The 21,729-nt window shown below is 45.1% G+C and overlaps 1 protein-coding gene across 3 annotated transcripts in view; it reads left to right on the plus strand.

Moving 5' to 3' along the window:
- TEX9 (testis expressed 9) overlaps positions 1-21,729 on the plus strand; it is a 414,747-nt gene that overhangs the window by 132,236 nt on the left and 260,782 nt on the right. For all 3 annotated transcript variants that reach the window (XM_086958349.1, XM_086958350.1, XM_086958352.1), the window contains one exon: positions 17,303-17,469. In XM_086958349.1, coding sequence (XP_086814475.1) covers positions 17,303-17,469 — 167 coding nt within the window. The remainder of the gene's footprint in view (positions 1-17,302; positions 17,470-21,729) is intronic.

Raw genomic sequence — 21,729 nt, forward strand, 5'->3', positions numbered from 1 at the left:
CCTGAAAGTGCTGTAGAATTGTATGGCCCCACAACTTGGAGACAAATCAGACTACTCATAGTTCAGTAAACTTCCTAAAAGTGAACTTTTCCAAAAACTGTATGAAACAGCTCTTAAGGGCCACAACCAAAGAATGTTGATGGTGGTGTCAGACTCCCCATGCTTGTTTTTTTAATGACATGTGGATTTGCAGGTTATCCTGTTTTTGCTTTGTTGTACATCTGAAGTACAGCTAAGTGTACAGAAGTTATCGCAAGATGACAATCAACGCAAAATAGCAATACTCCCTTCGCAGGCAAAACAATGACTCCCTCCTTTCCGTTCCCAGGCACTCTGGTAGAGAGCAGCAATGGAAGTAGTATTCAGGAGCGACCAAAAGTAGGAAAAGATAAATAGACACTAAATGGCCTTTCCTTGCAGTTTAAGAGTTCTCTTCGCCAAAAAGGGCATGCAACTCTGACAGGATTGACCAAAAAAATAAATGGTGTTATCGGCAAAATCATGCCACGGAACAAAAACGGGGTGGGCGGCAGATGGAGGAAGGGTGTTGGGAGGGAGGGTGAGAGATTTATTCTCTCCTTTTGGAGAGGGGGAGCAAAACCAGAATTAAAACTAGTCTTCAGGAGGAGCTACGTGCAGGTCCAACATGGCCGCCTGAGGCCTCGGCCCACGCCGGTCCTGTCCCCCTAGCCACACTATCCTGACCATCATCCTGATCACTGACCCCCCTGCCGGTCTGCCGAAGGCTCGCGGAGCGTCCTGATGTGACTCCGGCCCCTCTGTGCCATCGTGGACCAGAGCTACGCCTTCCGCCTTCTGTGGCCTGGCTGTAGCCCTGAGCCTGGGGCTGGATTTGAGAGGCAAGCCAACAATGGGCGCGGCGGCGCCGGGTCCGGTCGCCGGAAGTGGCCGGTCGGGCCCGGACTCGTGGGCACTGGCGATTGAAGGCAGCAAGGAGGGGAGCGGCGGTGGAGGGGGCTATTGTGAGGCCCCCGGTTGGAGTGCGCGGTGGGGGACTGCCCGCAGGGGAGCGGAGCTCGGGGAAGAGCGCCTGGCCCGGTGAGGACGATCAGGTGAAGGAGGTGTCGGCCGCCCTGTTGGCGATAACAGGCGGTGGTTACGGCCCGCGCGCACCGCCGCGAGTGCTGAAAGACGGTTTCTGCGCACCCCCCCCCCCTCTACATTGCTGAACATTCCTCCGCCGCTGTTGACATCGCGGCGGAGGTACCGACAGTTTTTTTTTATTGTGGGGGGGAGGGAGCGGCTGACATCGGGACCGGCTCCTCCCTGTTGCCGTTGGTTGGTGGCTGGAACCCTGCGGGATTGCACCTGTTTCAGACTGCTGCAGCGGGCCCGCCGGGCATCTGGGGGCTGAAGACTTGAGTTGTGGCTGTACTGGCTGTTGGGGGCGGTTGAGGAGCGAGGAGGCCCCCGCGCCTGCTGGTGAGACTACGCACCTCCTCTTGTGGGCTCCTGGTGGGCCACCGTTTCCGCTGTGTCCTCTCCTCCAGCGTGGGACTGCTTGTGGGGGCGCCAGCGGATTGTCTGAGTGGCACTGGAGGGTTCCCCTGTCCTGGCACCGATCTGGCCGAAGTCTCGTCGGTGGTGGTGTGTCCCCACTTGGCCCTGGGCTACCTGGATGAGTAAAAGAGGCGAGCTTCGGAACTATTATCCCCATCTTTGCCCTCAACGTGACCATCCTAAGGGTGCATGGTGCTTGTGTCCTGGCCCTGCGGCGCTCCTGTTGCCGGCTCTGGCGGTCCGGCTGCTCTTGCTGATCGGCTGCCTATAATTGTATGATGCCCTTGTGACACTGCTTGTCCCGTTGCTGGGGCTTGGGCCGGTTGGGTGCGTTGTCCAGCCAACTGTTGTGGCCATCTGGTGGTGCCCAGCGGGGTATAGTTGCAGTTGACTGAGCGGGAGGGCTGTCGCGCCTCGGGGGTTGCACTTCCGATGGCGTCCAAACCAGATGTGGATAAACATCAGTCCAGATCCGCCAAAGGGTCTAAGCAGATCCAAACCAACAAGCTGAACTGCTACACGTTGCCCAGGGATTCTCCTCCAGTCTCGCGGCGGATCCAGGCGACCGAGGGGGACTTTTTTGGCCCGCCGGCTGAGCCGATGCTGCTGGACATGATGGCGCCAATTGAAGATGTCAAGTCATCACTGGGTAAACAGATGGAGCCACTGAACAACAAACTGGATACAGTCACTATTGAGATCAATCTAATTCGGGCGGACCGCACCAAGGCAAACAAAAAAGTCAAGTCCCTGGACAGAAAGACCGCCAGCTTGATAGATGACTAGGCTCTGCTCCAGCAGGAGGTGCGGGACCTTAGGGCCCCTTGTGACCTGACCCTTCGTAATCATCCAGTTTCTGATCGAAGAGCACGACGCAATAACATATGAATTCTTGGTGTTCCCGAGAAGGCTGAGGGTCTGGCCCCGGACCTGTTCGTCGAGGACATCATCCTTAATTATCTTAAGCCCAAGGGACTGGGTAACTCTTTCACGATCGAGCATGCACATAGGATCCCATGTTGGTGACCCAGGCCTGGGGCATCCCCTCGCCTGATGATTGCGAGGGTCTTGAACTTCAGGGACTGGGACGCTATCCTACAGGCTTCCTGTTCGGGGGAACCCCTGCGATATGACAACGCTACCCTTTCCTTTTTCCCTGACTTCATGCAGACTGTCCAGAAACAGCGCCAGAGTTTTCTCTCAGTAAAGAAAAAGCTCAGAGACAGAGGGTTTAAGTATGCAATGATGTTTCCGGCCCGGATGAGGGTGGAGGTCGAGGGGAGGGCCTGTTTTTTTGACAATCCGGAGGTGGCATCTGACTGGTTGGATAGTCGTCCCCTGAGCGGGCCAGAGGGCCAGGATCGTGACGGCGGAGGTGGCCTTCGGGAGCAGGAATGATGGAGACTGCAGAATTTATGGGACTTTTGAGTACTGTCAGGTAGTGGGGTCGACCCACGTGTATCTTATTTGGTTTGAACCCAAGAACAACAGGCTATTGCGGATGCGGCGAGGGGTCATGCTTCGTGGGGCTGGGGGTGAGATGGGAACGGCATTCCTCCTCCTCATTTCTACCTTTAGTCAGTAATTAGTAAATGGGGCGACAGGCACACTGCCAGTTGGGGATGGTCGGAAGCCACGAGCGGGAGTGCAGGGAGGTGGGGTGGGGTTGGGGTTTGGTGGGGATCCAAGTTCTCAGGACCTTTCAGTGTGTGGATATGTTTGGTTATAGTTTCATGTTTGTGACATCAGGAGATAATGTGGTGACACTTCCATGCCAGCTTAATGTCAAATGGTAAGAGGGGATCAGGGATCACAGTGCTCAGCTGGAATGTAAACGGGTTGGGCGACAAAATCAAATGGGGGATGGTTAGTCAGTTCATTAGGCGTCACTCCCCAGACGTGGTGCTGTTGCAGGAGACGCACCTTATCGGGAATAGGTGAATGGCCCTCCACAGGGGAGGCTACCAGCTGGTGGCGCATGCGGGATTCACGTCTGGGTCGAGGGGGTTCAGCATTATGCTAAAAAACTCCTTTGCCCTGACCATTCAAGCTACTTGGTCTGATCAGCGGGGTAGGTATGTGGGCATCTCTGGTCAATGGGAAGGGGAAATTGCCACTTCTGTTTCCATCTATGTCCCACCGGGTCTGCAGGCGGATACATTCCAAGATGTGGGTGAAATTTCTTTAACGTTGCCTCTGAGCATCCTGGTTCTGGGAGGTGATTTTAATGCCGTGGTTTATGGGGAAAAGGATAGACACCCAGCCAGAACGCTGCGACCAGTGCAGAGGTGGCTTCCTGATTACCTGGCTACAACGGGACTGGTTGATAGTTGAAGGCAGTTTAACTTAGGTGGCGTGCAGTATACGCACGTGTCAGCCGCACACCACAGTATGTTCAGCATGGACTATATTTTAATCCCCGCTGCCCAGGTGAGTGAGGTTCGAGGTGCAGCACCTTGGGAGGGGCATCTCAAACCATTCACCGGTATGGTTATAGCTGGACTTTGATCAGGCCCCGGCCGGCAAGATTGGCATTTGAGAGATCCTGCTGTAAAGAAAGATATAGTCAAGGAGATGGATAGGTATTTCCAGGACAACCAGGGCACGGTGGATTCGGCCCAGACCCTGTGGGAGGCATTCAAAACCGTGGTCAGGGAAGAGGTCCTATCCCTGATAGTACAGAAAAAGAGGGAGCAGCAGGCAGAATTGGTGAAGGCGGAGGAGGCAGTACTAACTCTAGACAAGGAAGTATCCCAGGCAGTTACCACTGAGGGTCTCCACCGTCTCAGGACGAGTTTGGGAGCCTCGCAAATGAGAGGGCCAATTAATTGTGTGGCTGAAGAGGAGAGAGTGGGCATCGCGGTTGGTACCTGAATTGCAGGGAGATAACTCTGATATGATCACTGACCCACAGGCCATTGCCGACAGGTTTGCGGACTATTACAGGGAGGTATAGCGTTCAGAGGGAGTGTACACAGAGGAAGAAATGGGATTGATTAGAGATACTAAACTGCCCACGCTCTCAGTCGGCGACCATAAATATCTGGATTCCCCCCTTACGAATGACGAGGTAGCGTAGGTTATCAGAGGAGTGCGCTCTGGCAAGGCCCCGGGACCGAATGGTATTCCTGTTGAGCTCTACAAGTTGAGCTCCAATAGACTTGCTCCATTCCTTCACTCTATGTTTAACAAAAGTAGAGAAAAGGGACAGCTCCCATATGACCAACGTATTTCCAACATAGTGGTCATCCACAGGGAGGGTAAACCCAGAGCATGCTGTTCGTCGTATAGGCCTATCTCGCTTTTAAATGTCGAACCTAAGGTCCTGGCGAAGCTGCTGGCCATGAAATTGACCAAGGTTATCACCACCTTGGTGCACCCCGACCAGTCAGGCTTTATGCTGCGCCGGAACACTGCCCTTAATCTGCGCTGACTTCACGGGGTCTTGGGCCGGGCCACTACAATTCAGGAACCAGCGGTGCTAGTGTCACTAGATGCCACTATTGCATTCAACAGAGTCGAATGGCCTTACCTTTTTGCGGTTCTGGAGAAGCTTGGCTTTGAACCAGTTTTTATTGACTGGGTGCACCTTTTGTACTCTGCTCCATTGGCCTGGGTAGTGGTGAAGAATCGCAAGTCCCCCGATTTTTCCTTGGGCAGGGGGACCAGACAGGGATGCCCCGTGTCCCTACTCCTATTCGCTCTTGCCTTGGAGTCGTTGGCGGCGTGGGTCCGACAGGATCATTCAATACATGGGATGAGATGGACATTGGAGTGGGGGGATAAAATCTGACTCTACGCGGATGATATCCTGCTTTACCTCACCAACCCGAAGCGGTCTATGAGCTGTTTATTGGATGTGTTGGCTATTTTCGGAAGGTACTCTGGCTTTGCCATTAATTGGTCTTAGTCGGTTCTCTTCGCCCTTGCAGGGGACCCACCAGACGTCCCTAACGCTTGCCCGATACAGGTTGCCCCAGAGGGCTTTAAGTGCCTTGGTATCTATATTACCTCCGATCCTAGGCTCCGCTATGCCAAAAACCTGTCTCCCCCACTGGCGCGATTTAGAAATGATGTGGCGCGTTGGAAGGCGCTCCCACTCTCCCTTTTAGGGAGGGCGTAGTCTTTAAAATGATGGCCTTGCCCCGGTTCCTGTATGAAATAGACTCCCTTCAGAGGCAGTTGCTTTGGGATGGTAAGCCCCGCATTGGGTTTTTTAAGCTTACCCTCCCCTGGTATGGCATAGGCCTGCCAGACCTCAAGAAGTATAACTGGGCCTCACAGTTGGCGGCAGTAAACCACGGGATATATGGAGCCTCGAACGACCCTGGGTACACCATGGACCGTTGGCTAATGCCAGGAGGCGACTACACTAGAGCGCTCTATGCTGGACCCCGCAGATTTCCCCTCACTGGACCTACGGCACATGCCGTCCAGGTATGGCATGCAGCTAACAGGCACCTTAAGTGGGAAGGGAAGCTCACACTCGCCACTCCACTAAGGAGTTCGGAGAAGTTGAGTTGCCTATGGAAGTCGAAAGGCTTTGACAAGTGGGACCTCATTGGTATCACACATATATGGGACGTTTGGGGGGAGGGCACGATACATTCATTTGCTTCCCTTAAACTACACCTTAAACTAAAATCACCTGAGTGATGGTGAATATTTCCGTTATTTATAGGTGCGGCACGCACTGCTTACGCATATCCCCAGGGGCACCAAGCTTCCCGCCGCCTCTCCCGTGGAAGACAGAGTGTTAGATGGCCATCTTCTTGAGAAGGCTATCTCTTTGCTGTACAAGAAGCTTATTAACAATATGGAAGACCCTCTGTTAGTTCTTAGGCAGGAGGATGGGCTGGAGCTAGATGATGACTGGCAGGAGGCAGTGTCGTCCCCAAAGGTTGTGGCAATTCCAATGTGGCTCCAACTGGTGCAACTGAAGATCTTACATAGGTCATACATCACAGGGCCCCGACTGATCCAAATGGGCTGCTCTGAGAATGGGGAATGCAGGAGGGGTTGTGGGGAACTGACCTTTTTGCGCATCTTGTGGCACTGTACGAGAGTACAGCAGTATTGGGGGAGGATCCACAGCACGATGCGAACAGTCCTGGGTACAGAAATACAGTTGGAGGCCTGCAGGTATATTCTGAATCTATGGGAACCAACCCACCTCAATTCGTATAAGAAGCAATTGGCAACACTGGCATTCATGATTGCGACGTGCAATATTGCGCAACTGTGGGGAGTTCGCCAGCCACCTTGTGTGGAAAAGTGGGAGGAGAATTTGGACTGGTGCATGTTCAGGGAAAGAGCATTTTACTCTACCAGGTGCTGTCCAGGAAAGTGGGGGTAAGATCTGGGAGGCATGGAATCACTATAGAGGGGATATCTGTACCCCCCCCGACAGGTCCCGAGAAGACTGAAGAGCGCACTTCCCCATTGATCCATTCACTATAATATCCGCATAGTATTCTGTAGGTATGGAATGTCTTTTACGGTCTGATATTATTCTGTACTGTGTCACCTGATGTCTTTTTGGTTGCTTTTGTTTTAATAAAAAGAAATTAATTTTAAAAAAAAGTCTTCAACCTGATCAGGTTAGTGCTTCAGGCTATAGATGCCCAGTACCACCAGGGATGTTGAATTTATGACATTGGTCTCTAAGGTGCATAACTATTCCGTGCACAAACTCTGGAAGTTTTTTATGTTTTCTGTCAGCAAGGCCACTTCCACTGTGAATTCTTACTTTCAACTGCTTAGAAAATACCTACCCTGAAACTGACCATTCACTATATAGAGGCAATCTTGGACACCCAAAAGGCAAAAGATTGTTGGAAGAGAGAATGTGTGCCATTCTAACCAGTATTGTTCAAATCTTTAAAAAGTGAGGCATTCAACAGCTTGTCTCATGTCATTTTCATAGTTCTGGATGCCCAGCTAACCCCAAGACCACTGCAACAGTATTGGGAGAACAAATAGTGGTGGGTCGTATTCCACCACAATTGGCCTATTCAGACCAGAATAATTGATATCACTGAGGAGATAGTCAGCTCACATGTCTATCTCCTTTAGAAATTTAAATTAAGATAGACAAGTGTCATTCCGCTTTCCCAAATTCCCATAGTAGGTGGTGCATGTCTTTGCTACACATTAGGTTTGTTTATACACTAGCAAACTAGAAGGCAGAGATAAAAACAGTTGAAGGGGTTTTATGATGGAACAATGCATGCAATTACCACACATGCATTTACTACAATGTCAATATAACACGTCATTACCAGGCATTTACTACAAACGTTTTTACAATGCATATCCCTACACCACGCGTGCCTTTACCACAAGCTTTTCCTGGTAATGGCATGGTTGATAAAGGCCTATATGTGCTCCAAATTCGGAATGTGTGGTAATGACGGAGTTGGTTTGCGGAGTGAAGTTGGGATTTTTTTTCAGTGCTTTGCAGGTCATCTTAGGAAGTCTGAGGGGGGCGTAATAAGCAATAATGAGCGCCACCAACTGGGCCCTGCTGGCTCAGCATACAGTGGTACCTGGTTAGCTGCAGAGTGGTGCATGCCCGGGTGCCTCCATAAACCACCACACTCCTTACCCCCAACTGCTCCGCATAGCAAAGTCTGGGCCAGTAATCACCACACACGGCGGTGCTGAGCCGCAGCCAGTCACCAAACAAGACACGAAACTGAACGGGTCTGGCGGAAAGCACAGTAAGGCTGCGCCACTTAGAAGTAAACAAAACAAATGCCAGTACTGTGCACTAATTTTCAAGACAATAGAAGAAAAAAGCTCATAGTCGCTAATTCCAAAAAGACCACTCTTTCAGTCAAAGTGTATAATAGAAAACTTGGTAATCTTTTATTTGTATTTTTATGAGTTTAGTTAGTTTTTTGTATTTTAGAAAAAGGATTTTTTTATATATATATTTACATCAAACAATCAACATTATTAGAACATGGAGGAGTGAAACTTTTCAAGGGCAAGGGAAGTATATTGTGGGAGTGGTTTATACAAACATTTAACACACAAATGACCACAAGACACGTGTACACAAGACAGGGGATGTACATCAAACATTCACTGGGGGGCGATGATAGTTGGTGGTACGGTTTTATCAAACAATTCAAAGGACTGAGTTGGTGTATTCAAATAAAGAGCTTAACCCTAATCCTATTTACAATCATAGGAATGGTATCATACAATAAATGAGCTCAAAACATCAAGACAGTAACAAAGATAAAACGATGTTTCAAAACACTTTGTTTAAGCAGAACTTTGTCTAAAGCCATAAACTTGGCACCACACACAACTACCGCCTCGGTCGACGCGTTTCGAATCCTTAGTAAGTCTAAAGGATTCTCTTCAGGACCAAACACAATTAATCTGGAAAACACAATAAGTGAAAACGTTCTGTCAGTCAAATCATAAAAGAGGGACTCTCAACTTTCATTCAGCCGCCACATACTCTCAGTAAGCTTACCTGTCGCAGAATTTGGTGGAGCTTAGAAGTTGTAATCAACTACAAAAGAATATCAACAGTAAATTCAATCAGAGCGGGGTCGCTAAACAATCGTACTGCATCGGTTGGAAATAAGGGTCTGTAGTACTCACTAGCAGGTGACGTTGTCGTTTCAAACTATAGATGGAATTCTCCTTTCGCAAAATCGTGGGAAAATCCAACAGGCTCCAGAAATCAATCAGTTAAAGTTGATTTGCCTCGAGATTAATTCTGGGAAATAAAATAACGAGGACTATTAGGTTTTCATATTGTTAGAACTGTTATCCTAGATGGAGTTTGACATGACCATTAGAAGGAATGCGGGCGAACGCTCCGAAGTTGTCACTATTAAACGATAATATAACGGTGAACAAAAGGCTGTTTAAGGTTCGGGGTTCGAATCTAAGCCAAGCGATTTGTTAAAAAACGTCGATACCTGAGGTTAGGCGTCCATCTCCTCCAGGTTAAGTCGCCATTGTGTGTTTACGCGATAAAGAATCGTTCCGGGTCAGCCTTATTTAAATGGGTAGTGATTCCGGATCTGTTCAAGTGTGAATCATGGGAGTTGTAGTTTCCACTTTATTCACGTTCGGCGAAATAAACTATGTAAATTACCTATATAGCTGGGTAACTTATTTCTGCTAAATTATGTTTCCTATCCCGTTTAGTCTCAGAATAATTCGCAGTCGTCATTCCTTTATTCCGAGTCTATCAGTCCAGATCTGGTCCGCCTCTGAGACTCTCCATATCCAACGCATAGGGTCCGTAGCTCTATGCGGTTTGCCGACGGCTGAATGACTCGTGTTCAGCATTACAACAATGGGAATAGTGGTTTCACATAACCCGCATCCCGAACGTGAAGCCTGCGTGAATTTAGTAGCTGGTTATATACGATGAGATATTGGAATCGTCGAACCAAGTGGTGATTTGTGGTATTATGTAACTGGCTACCATCGAGTTTGGTAGATATTTGGTGTGACTCCTGGGATTGGAGTTGCAATTTATATGGTGGAACTACGGGTTAGCTGGATGTTCAAAACAGCTATTGGGTTGGAAAATAACAGACTTGATGGATTCGCACGTTTGCTCAAAGGTATTATGTTTGAATTATAGATTGTACAATTCGGACATTTCATTCAGGCCTTGTATTGTAGTATTAAATTTCAGGATCAACATTGCCTCCCGTTGTCGTAACTTAGCCTCTACATCTCCACCTCTTGGGTCATTGTCTATTTTAGAGATTATTGTCCATTTGAGATCTTGTTCGCCATGTGCTTTATCTATCCAATGTTGCACCAATGGAGCCGTAAGAACTTTTTTCTTTATTCTGGACTTGTGTTGGGACATTCTTTATCTCACTTCTTGAGTTGTTTTGCCTATATATAGTTTGTCGCATGGACAAAGTAAGCCATAGACCACATTCTTTGTTTTACAGTTAGTAAACTGATCATGCTTCCACGATATCCCTGCATGTTGGAAAAGATTTCCTTCAATAGTCGAAGAACAGCAGAGGCATGTGCCGCATTTGTGGTGGCCGGTTATAGGTGGAAGATTTAAGTAGTCACGTAGCGTCGGAGCTTTTGGCTTAGGAATGGCTGCTCGGACGATGTGGTTTGCAATACTTTTATCCTTTTTGTATGCAGAAAGGGGAACGTCTGTCAGTTGGGTGTCAAGGTTTTTGACTAGATGCCAGTTCTGATGGATCAGTTTTTTAAGGATGTTGGATGAAGGGCAATATGTGGAAACGCAAACAGTTCGTTGTTGATGTTTTTTTTCTTTTTTCACCAGTAATTCTTCACGTGGTGTCCACCAAGCTCTCTTGATCGCTTGTTTAAGTAGTTTGGCTGGGTAGCCACGAGCTAGGAGTTTCTCTTTTAGGGCGTTGGCATGGTCCATGAGTTCATCTTTAAAAGTACAGTTTCTGCGGATGCGCAGAAACTGCCCTATGGGTAAATTTTGTTTTAAACTCCTTGGGTGACTGCTTGAAAAGTCCAATGCCTTGTTGCGGTCAGTCTTCTTTTTAAATAAAGTAGTGACCAATTGTCCATTCGAACAGTAGACTTCTACATCCAAGAAAGACATTCTTGTCTCAGAGGTCTGGAGAGTGAATTTAATGTCCTCTGTCCTGTTATTGATCCAATCATGGAACTGATTAAGTTGTTCCGAGGTCCCCGACCAGGTGAAAAAGACATAGTCTATATATCGTACCCATCCACCAATCCATTGGTGGAATGGGTTGCCATTGTGAATAAAGGTATCCTCATATTGACTCATAAAAAGGATCGCCAATTCTGGGGCAAAAGGACAGCCCATGGCGACCCCCTTTATCTGGAAGTAGAAATCTTCACCAAACTTGAAATCGTTTTTTGTCAGTGCTAGTTTGGCCAGTTTCAGAATAAATTCTGTGGGAATTTTAGATGGACTCTCACGTTTATTCAAGACGATTTCAAGTACCTCTAATGCTTGGTCTTGAGGGATCTGGGTATAAAGTGATACAATGTCCATACTCACTAAGAGATCATGTTTCTCTGTGAATGGTAATTGATCCAGTTTTGTCAAAAAGTCCGTGGTGTCCAAAAGGAAAGATTTTACCGTCAGTGTAAAAGGCTTTAAGAAGAAATCTATAAATTTCGAGATTGGTTCGAATAAGGAGTCACATCCAGAAATTATAGGTCGTCCCGGCGGTGCTGTTTCATTTTTATGTACTTTCGGAAGTACGTAAAACAATGGGATTAGTGGATGTTTATTCATTAGAAAGTAATACTCATTTTTGCCGAGGAATCCCTGTTCAAGTCCATTTTGAAGAATCACGCCGAGTTCTTTTTGTAATTCAAAGGTAGGGTCCATATTGATTTTGCGGTAGCATTTTGGGTCTGAAAGTTGTTTGGTGGCTTCAAAAATGTACTCATCTGTTCCCCAAACCACAATTGATCTGCCTTTATCGGCTTGCTTAATGATGATATTTTCATTTTGTTTAATTGATTGCAAAGCCAATTTCTGTTCTTGGGAGAGATTAGGTTTAGTATATCCATTTCTTTTCTTTTCTTGGGCTGCCAAATCAGACAGGATGGTCTTCTCGAAGTAGTTCACCTCTTTAGGTATTTTATTTGCCGGCGGGCAAAAGTATGATTTTTTCTTGAATCCGGTTGTTTCAAATTGAGGTCGTATTTCCTTGTCAGCAAAAAATGTCACCAGTCGGATTTTTCGACAAAACTCTATAAATTCCAGTTTCAGTCGAACGAAATCCGTGAATTTAGATGGTACAAACGACAATCCCTTTTCTAGGACACTGATTTCTGCTGAAGTCAGGACCTTTTTCGAGAGATTATAAATTGGAGACTTTTCGTATGGTACTAGTTCTTGTAGTTGTGTCTCCTTGTTGACATCTCCCATGGTTGGTTGAATCTTGTTTTTCCTCGGGGCTTTTGCTGGCCCTGTCCTAAAAAAGGTTGTTGTTGTTGATTTGGGTAATTCGGTTGATAGTTCTGTTATTTTCCAACCCAATAGCTGTTTTGAACATCCAGCTAACCCGTAGTTCCACCATATAAATTGCAACTCCAGTCCCAGGAGTCACACCAAATATCTACCAAACTCGATGGTAGCCAGTTACATAATACCACAAATCCCCACTTGGTTCGACGATTCCAATATCTCATCGTATATAACCAGCTACTAAATTCACGCAGGCTTCACGTTCGGGATGCGAGTTATGTGAAACCACTATTCCCAATGTTGTAATGCTGAACACGAGTCATTCAGCCGTCGGCAAACCGCATAGAGCTACGGACCCTATGCGTTGGATATGGAGAGTCTCAGAGGCGGACCAGATCTGGACTGATGGACTCGGAATAAAGGAATGACGACTGCGAATTATTCTGAGACTAAACGGGATAGGAAACATAATTTAGCAAAAATAAGTTACCCAGCTATATAGGTAATTTACATAGTTTATTTTGCCGAACGTAAATAAAGTGGAAACTACAACTCTCATGATTCACACTTGAACAGATCCGGAATCACTACCCATTTAAATAAGGCTGACCCGGAACGATTCTTTATCGCGTAAACACACGATGGCGACTTAACCTGGAGGAGATGGACGCCTAACCTCAGGTATCAGCGTTTTTTAACAAATCGCTTGGCTTAGATTCGAACCCCGAACCTTAAACAGCCTGTTGTTCACCGTTATATTATCGTTTAATAGTGACAACTTCGGAGCGTTCGCCCGCATTCCTTCTAATGGTCATGTCAAACTCCACCTAGGATAACAGTTCTAACGATATGAAAACCTAATAGTCCTCGTTATTTTATTTCCCAGAATTAATCTCGAGGCAAATCAACTTTAACTGATTGATTTCTGGAACCTGTTGGATTTTCCCACGATTTTGCGAAAGGAGAATTCCATCTATAGTTTGAAACGACAACGTCACCTGCTAGTGAGTACTACAGACCCTTATTTCCAACCGATGCAGTACGATTGTTTAGCGACCCCGCTCTGATTCAATTTACTGTTGATATTCTTTTGTAGTTGATTACAACTTCTAAGCTCCACCAAATTCTGCGACAGGTAAGCTTACTGAGAGTATGTGGCGACTGAATGAAAGTTGAGAGTCCCTCTTTTATGATTTGACTGACAGAACGTTTTCACTTATTGTGTTTTCCAGATTAATTGTGTTTGGTCCTGAAGAGAATCCTTTAGACTTACTAAGGATTCGAAACGCGTCGTCCGAGGCGGTAGTTGTGTGTGGTGCCAAGTTTATGGCTTTAGACCAAGTTCTGCCTAAACAAAGTGTTTTGAAACATCGTTTTATCTTTGTTACTGTTTTGATGTTTTGAGCTCATTTATTGTATGATACCATTCCTATGATTGTAAATAGGATTAGGGTTAAGCTCTTTATTTGAATACACCAACTCAGTCCTTTGAATTGTTTGATAAAACCGTACCACCAACTATCATCGCCCCCCAGTGAATGTTTGATGTACATCCCCTGTCTTGTGTACACGTGTCTTGTGGTCATTTGTGTGTTAAATGTTTGTATAAACCACTCCCACGATATACTTCCCTTGCCCTTGAAAAGTTTCACTCCTCCATGTTCTAATAATGTTGATTGTTTGATGATGTAAATATATATATAAAAAAATCCTTTTTCTAAAATACAAAAAACTAACTAAACTCATAAAAATAAAAGATTACCAAGTTTTCTATTATACACTTTGACTGAAAGAGTGGTCTTTTTGGAATTAGCGACTATGAGCTTTTTTCTTCTATTGTCTTGAAAATTAGTGCACAGTACTGGCAATTGTTTTGTTTACTTCTAAGTCACCAAACAAGAGGCACAGCGGTCCCAGGCCCATGGTGCCACACTGTCGCTGCCTGTGAAGCAGTGGGGAGAGAGAGAGTGCCACTGCCACCACTGGTCCTCCTTGTGAGCAGATGATGCCGGTGGGGGTATAACAGCGGAGTTGACCCGTCCCAAGCAGCACAGTCTGAACTGTAGAGACCTCCCAGTCCTGCACAGTCTGGGACCAGGAAATGCCACACCAGGCATCTGGATGTGATTAAATGTAGTGGGGTGGGCTGCTGCACAGTAGCTCCGTGTATCCCAGAAGCCCCATCAGCCGGTGTTCACAAGAACCAAAAGGTATGCCCCAGGGTCCAGGACATGCCCTCCATGGCTTTGCTGGTGCGCACCAGCTCTTTAGCACCCATTACCCTGAATTCCTAAGACTACAGTTGGGAGTTGGCCCAATCAATCAGTTTTTGTCACCGTGGGAAAGAAGAGGGGTGACCAGTTTTGCCATCTGTGTGCGAATGACACTGAGACTTTGATCCATATTATATGTATATGCAAGAAGCTAAAAGACATACGGAAAACTCTGTTAAAAACCATTGTTTAACCAGCATGGAGTAAAGTCGTGTAGACAGGCAGTAACCACAAAACAAAAGCATTTTAAACTTTGTAACTTTTTGTATTATTGCAAAATTACTTACATTTTATTTGTAATGATCTCAATGCAATGGTTTTAATTAATCACGCATAGTAAAAATGTACTTACTTACAATACCCTGAGTCCTAAAAACAGTCCCCCAGCCCTGGGCCCTAAACCGACCCCTAGGACAACCCCTGTGAGTCTGCAGTCATTAAAACCTCCGGAACAACCCAGAGTTGCAGCCCTTAACCCCCCCTCCCTTCCCCCCTCACCAGCCCTGAACCCTAATACCGACCCCTGAATCTGCAGCCCTAAAATTAGTCCCGTCCTCGGCCCTGAGCCCTAAAACTGAATCCCGGCCCACCCAACCCTTAAATCGACCCCCAGGACAACCCCCTTGTCCACAGCCCTAAAAACCAGAGAGTAGCGTGACTGCCTATAGAGCGGTGCTAGGTGCAAATTAGCCTGGAAGTGGGGGTGTAGCGGGGGGGGGTCTATATTTGTGTTTGTAGTGTTTAATATTATTGTTACCTGTCTTTGCCTTTACAACGCATAGGCCTAAACCTTTACCACCCATATGCCTTTATCATTCATGCCTTTAGAACGAATTTCATTGTATAGGCATGCGTGGTAAAGGCATATTCTTTGTCATAGTTTCATGATAACGGCATTGCGTGGTTATAACTGTGTTGAGAGGGGTTGAGTAATAATGAAAACAATCCTTGTCAGGGTGAACCATAAGTCACTACATTGACCAGTGCTAAATCATATAGAAGCTTGGCACAAAAGCAGTCAGGCTTAACTTGGAGGCAGTGTGTATAGTATTTATGCTGCACACACAGAGTAATGAAGTGAAACCCCAACGCAAGAAAAATCTCAAACCAATTTAGCAAAATAGAGTAAAAGTCCAATCAGTAGAACCAGAGAAATTGGTTTTTAATGTCTTAGATTACCAAAATGCAAGAAGCGCAAAGCAACATTTGGGAGTTACCTGGCCATGCTAGACTGGGAGACAGTTACAAGTTCAGACTGACTGGATGGAGTGCGAGTTGGATACAGGGGCCAGGTTCATCTCGCTGAAGTGTTACTCACTAAAGTCGTATGTGAAGATTTCGGTTTGCTTTGGCGGGGGCTGGTTGCAGGAGGCTATCAGCGCAAGGAGTATTTTGTTCATCACAGACGGTAGTTACCTTTGTGTTCCTGTAGCTCGAAACTTCAGTAACCACTGCATATCACTCGGCGCCATTCGCTGTAGTGATTAAAACTTTTCATTTAAGCAGAGTATGCAAGGAAGTCGGTGAGTGGTGTATCCATTGGCATACGTCACTCAGCGCCCTTACATACTCTACATTGATCAAAAGTTCATCACAGCAGAGTATGCAAGGGTGCAAAGCGGTATGCGGTGGTTTCTAATCTTTAGACCCCACTGCATATTTTAATTCCACCGACGGAGCAGCTGAATTTTAATTAATAGTAATTACGCCTTACAAGAGTAACCGAATTACCAAAATTCCTCTGATTCTGCTGTCGGAATTAAATGCCCTTTCAGACCTAGGGCATACCACGCCAAGGTTGTTAGTTCCAACTCTACATATACACATTTTTTGAAGTTAGAAGACTGCCTTCAAGTGGTGACGTGGTGGTTTTCAATAGGCATTCAGCGTTCGCACTTTCTAAGGTAAATGTTTTTGTTTTCTCAGAGCACTGTGATAAAATCTTTGTGATGTAATGTGTTCAGACGTTGCAAAAAAAAAAAAATGACTAATGAAATGTTTACCAAAATGTAATGCTCTGTGCCTCTTTTTCTAACTGCCCTTTCCAGTTCCAATTGGATGCTGCGGAGTGCCTCCGTAAATGTGTAATAAAGAAGGGAGCGCTTACCTGTTGTGTACACAATGCATAGGATTTGAGTGTTAAGCATCAATGTATGAACGTTATGGTGCTTTATTTCCACTTTTTTTTTTTCAAGCTTGAGGTTGGAGATAGTTTTCACCTGTGCACAGACATTTCTTTAGAATATATTGTTCGTATATATATATTTTTTTAATTTGTCCAAGGTTTGTTGGTGTTGCTTTGTAACTAGCTACAATGTGTTTTATAATAAGTGTATCTAAGACTGCCTCATAGATTGTAAGAAACTGCATATAACATTCTGTTCATTCACATTTTAAGTGTGATAATCCCTCTCCTGAATCAGCCTAAATTCACCCACCTACCTGTGACTGCATTTCATTGCCGCAAATCAACTGGTTGCTTACTTTGAATCGTTCCAGGTATGCATGCTATTTGTAATAGGGTAACTATGGCACCTTTTTGACATAGTTTTAATCCCTCAAACAGAGCACACGAAATTAAAGCTGTTGATGTTGCAGTCCCAGATGACTTTGCAGATTTTTCTTTAGCTAAGACAATAAGCAAGATTGAAGGCAAACTGGAGGAAGGCACTTTGCCTGATAACGCAAACGATGACGATGTAATTCCAGGTGTGAGCAACGAAATCGGAGCAGGTGCGTTGGTTTTGAATGCACAGCTAAATGGAGTTAACATTATCAAATATGGAATTATAAGTATTTGGAATAATTTGCATATTGAATTTCATTATTGTTTTAAAATAACCCACGTTTTCCATATTGCTATCCGTAATGTCTCATTCCTAGGTATATATGAAAACTTGCTAATAAAAGATTGTTGAAATAAAAAAAATTAAAAAAAATGAAAATGTTAACATTACAGCAAACAATCCAATTTTTGTAGTAATGCTTTTCAGTATTGTTGGTTTGTAACATTTGTTAATTTTATTAGTACTGGAAATGTGTATTTTTGTACTAGCTTGCTTAAGATTTTGTAACATACGACCCTATTACAAATGGTCAGACTGCCGACCGCCAATGTATCGGGCAGGAGATCATTCGACAATGAGTCGGTGATCCTGCCCGTCCAATTATGATAAGACTGCCAGCACAGAGGTCGAAAAATGCTTTTTACTACTGCGGCTTGTGCTTCGGCCTAGGAACAGGGCCAAAGCGCAAGCTGCAGTGGTAAAAAGCACTTTGTGCACATCCGTGCACTATGGTGGTGTTGGGCACACTGTGCATGGATGTGTGGGGAGAACTATATGTGCCCCCAAGTCCACTTAGCAGTGGCCCTTCTTGGACGGGAACCCTGCTTGGGGCCCCCAAAGTTCATATTAGTCTGCTTTTTCACGACGGTCAGACCGCCATGATTAGTCTGTCAGAAAGGGACATCCTAATCCCTGAAGCTGTGCCTGCGCAGGCACAGCCTTTATTGTAGGGATAGATTTCTGACCGTCGCCCCGATGGGATCTTGTCGGAGGCGGTGGTCTTTTCTCATGGAACACTGCGCTCTGACCGCTGCTATTAGAATCCGATAGTTGGACCGATAGCTGGATGTCGGGTGGACCTCATTGTAATGAGGCCCAAATTGTGTGTCCCAGGTTGTAGTGCTTATGTTCTAGTCCATAGATCCTCATAGCATCTTCAATGTGGATTCCTTCTCCTTTTGGTAACAAACCTCAGCGAAAATGATGCTAGCATATGGGTACATCTGACATTTCCTGGTGTTCTGTGTAGATATTTCAAATATTTGACTAACTACCTCAATATTCTAAAGATGCCTACACATTCTAATGGCTGCTGATTTTAAAGTTTTGCTCCTGGTCAATGGTAAATTAATTTGCTGTTTATTTCGTATGTATAAAGTGTGTGCAGTGGCAGCCAACACAGAATAAAACTGGAGGGGGTGGGGGAGGTTGAGGGGGAAAAGGGAGCCAGCGTGAAGCGCCCCCGTGCACGGCAAAGGGAGTTAGTGACATCAAAAAGTGAAAACTACTTGGCTGTTGCTGCCTGCCGCCTTGCGCTCCTCTGCTGCAGTTCCTGTCCCAGATGCCCCAGGAACAATGACACGAATCCCATCTAATCACTGCGCTGCTCTCAAGCCTGAGAGCAGCATAGGGATTGGCCGGAGAGGGCGTCTTTGATGCTTTGCTCAGGACAGCGAGTCTTTGCTGTTTCTCCAACCCGGCTGTTCAATACAGCTGGGTTGGAGAAACCTAAGTGTACACGTGCACTTAGAAATGCACAAACCAGTCCTCTTCTCCCCACCCGCTACCATGGCCCTGACCCTACCCCTCCCTGCACATGCTGGCTGAGAGCCAGGTGCTAAAAAATAAAACAATAGTAAGATATTGTTTTATTTTTCCGCTGCTGGCTTTGAGCCAGTGGGGCGATGCTCCTTCGCCATTGCAGAGGAGCCGCTGCTGAGTGTCTGAGATCTATTCTCTTCTTAATTTACTAAACTAGTCTGCTCCATCAACTTCCGTTTGCAGTACCAGTTTATGCTTCCTGGCAGGCTTGCACAGACTACTGAAATGCAGTGTCTCACGAAATGCTTATAGACTTGTTAAGCTAAAGTGACCTGGCTTCTTCCTCCGCACGCTTGCATTTTAGTAGAAACATGCCACTGCAGTATTTTATGATACTTGAGCATTTTATTGAATATAAATAACTGGGACGAATTGATGAAATTATGCTGTGTGGTAAAACCACATTACGAAAGGCACATGATGCTTGGAAGACTTGTGCGACCTCGAGCTAGATTGATCTGCAAATATTTCCATGCTACGCTAGGAAATAAAGATAATCTGGGATTATTTAAGGGCCAATTTTGGCTCCTGAACCTTATTTATGAGATTTATTGTTAACCCTCAAATGCTCACGAGTTAGAGATTACTACTAGAGCATGGAGAGCATGTAGTTTAGTGTTAAAAAAAACTAACTTATGCTATAGGCTTAACCAGAAACTATACCATCTTGGTTTATAGCAACAATTACTAGCAGAGTTAGACAACTGTGAGCCCATTTCTAAATTAGTCAGCCTCTTAAAAATGGCCACAGGTCTCCCTTTAAAGATATTAGTTTTAGAATTACACCTCAAACTTTTTCAGTAAAAACGTGGAATAACTTTACATTAAAAAAAGGGGTTTATTAGCATCCAACATATTTTATGGGAATTTGTTTTTCATGAGTTAAAGATCATTGTCCGAAAGGTGCAAGTTGCCTTGCTCTCATGCCACAACACTGCACATTTCATGTAGAAATAAAATTGTAGTGAAGAAAGACTTGCAATACTTTCTTTTGTTTGATAATAGTCTGGATGTAAAAATGGATGAAAAATATATTTTCCTAACACACCTCAGTTGAAAACTCATTTGCATGAATTGCATTGGATTCTTAAATTCAATTAACAAAATGAATGTGAATTTATAAAGCTCTTGGATAAAAAAAAAAGCATTGATTGTATTATATAGACTTCTGATGTCCATGATAGACACAAGGAAGAGGGGAGGGAGGAGACGCAAGGGAACTGAAATGCAGTGCACCCCCAACTTCTTAACAGAAAATTCACATTCCTTTCTCCATCATTGAATTGACATAAAAATAGACTATTTAGCAAAAAAACATTTTTCAACATTTTCACTCTCAAATTATTTTAAAGAAAATGTTGTGAGGCAACATTTTACTTTTTTAAAAAATATTAAAACCATCTAGATTTACAAAGGTTTAATCGTGTAAAATAAATGTTATGAGCATAGATCTGCTCCAGCCGTAGAGGAATCGTTCACACTGTTACTTGGTGCTCCACTGTTGTAGAATGCTGTGTCAGGGAATTTTCTTAGTCTGACATCGGTGTAAGGATCGTAGAGTACTTGCTTACTTGCTGTATCTTATTAGCTTTTCACCCAGGTTCTGAAGTTTTTGAGCTTCACTCACCGTCTTTCTAAAAGACTGGGGATGTGAGGAAAATTATCCTTCCACGGTTTCCTTAAGTATTACTCTGAATTATCCAGATTGCCCGCTCTATATTGCCACCTTCACCACCGTTCATCCTTGATGGGAGGGCTTTAGTACCAATCTTGTAACTTACTCCTTGATGCCAGAGCTCTAAAACCAGCAAACAAGCTTAAGGCTACATAGTAGCAAATGCACATGGTGGCTGCCCACTGGAACCAGTACCGTGCAGCTAGGAAGGCTAATGAACATGTCATTCTTTAGGAATTATGGCTTTTTGACATGATCTTTGCAGAGGAGTAACGTGCTCCAGGAGATGACAAATCACAGTCAACACCAACTGTTCAGGTTGAAACAAGTATTTATTAATTACAAGTTAATAAGAAAAATCTTCTTAGTGAAAAATACCTACTTGCTAGTCCTTAACCCATTTAGACTTGATTGGTGTTGCAGTTTCCAGTTTCCATATCACCTGTTGTCTCTCAGGTGTACCACATGACCACTTTCAATGAGGAGTCACTGATGACTAAATTCAGTTTTAGGGCTATAACTTGCACCTTAGCCAAGCAACAACACAAAGCATCTATAAGCGTTTTTTTAACCCCTTTTTTTCATCCTCATCACACATCAGGAATGGTTTTAGATGCTTAAATTACCTATGAGATGTTGAACTAAATGCACCTAAAAGATCGCAAGTTCTTCTGTTCCCAGGACGACTGGAACCAACTTTCTTTAATAAACAAGCGGTCTCCTGCCCCACTGGTTCAGCAGTCTGGTAAGAGCTTTCATCTTTCCCTTCTTCTTTTGTTTTAGACAAGGAATATTGGAAGATGCAGTACCTACAACATAGCTAGGCTTCTATTTTAAAAAGTGGAATTTCCTGGAGTGCTTTGGCCACCTCTTGTCAAGAGACAAATAACGTTTCTTGGAAAGTCCCGACAGAAGAGGTAATAGTTGCAG

This window comes from Lissotriton vulgaris, chromosome 2_1 (genome assembly GCF_964263255.1).
Source record: "Lissotriton vulgaris chromosome 2_1, aLisVul1.2, whole genome shotgun sequence".
NCBI lineage: Eukaryota > Metazoa > Chordata > Amphibia > Caudata > Salamandridae > Lissotriton > Lissotriton vulgaris.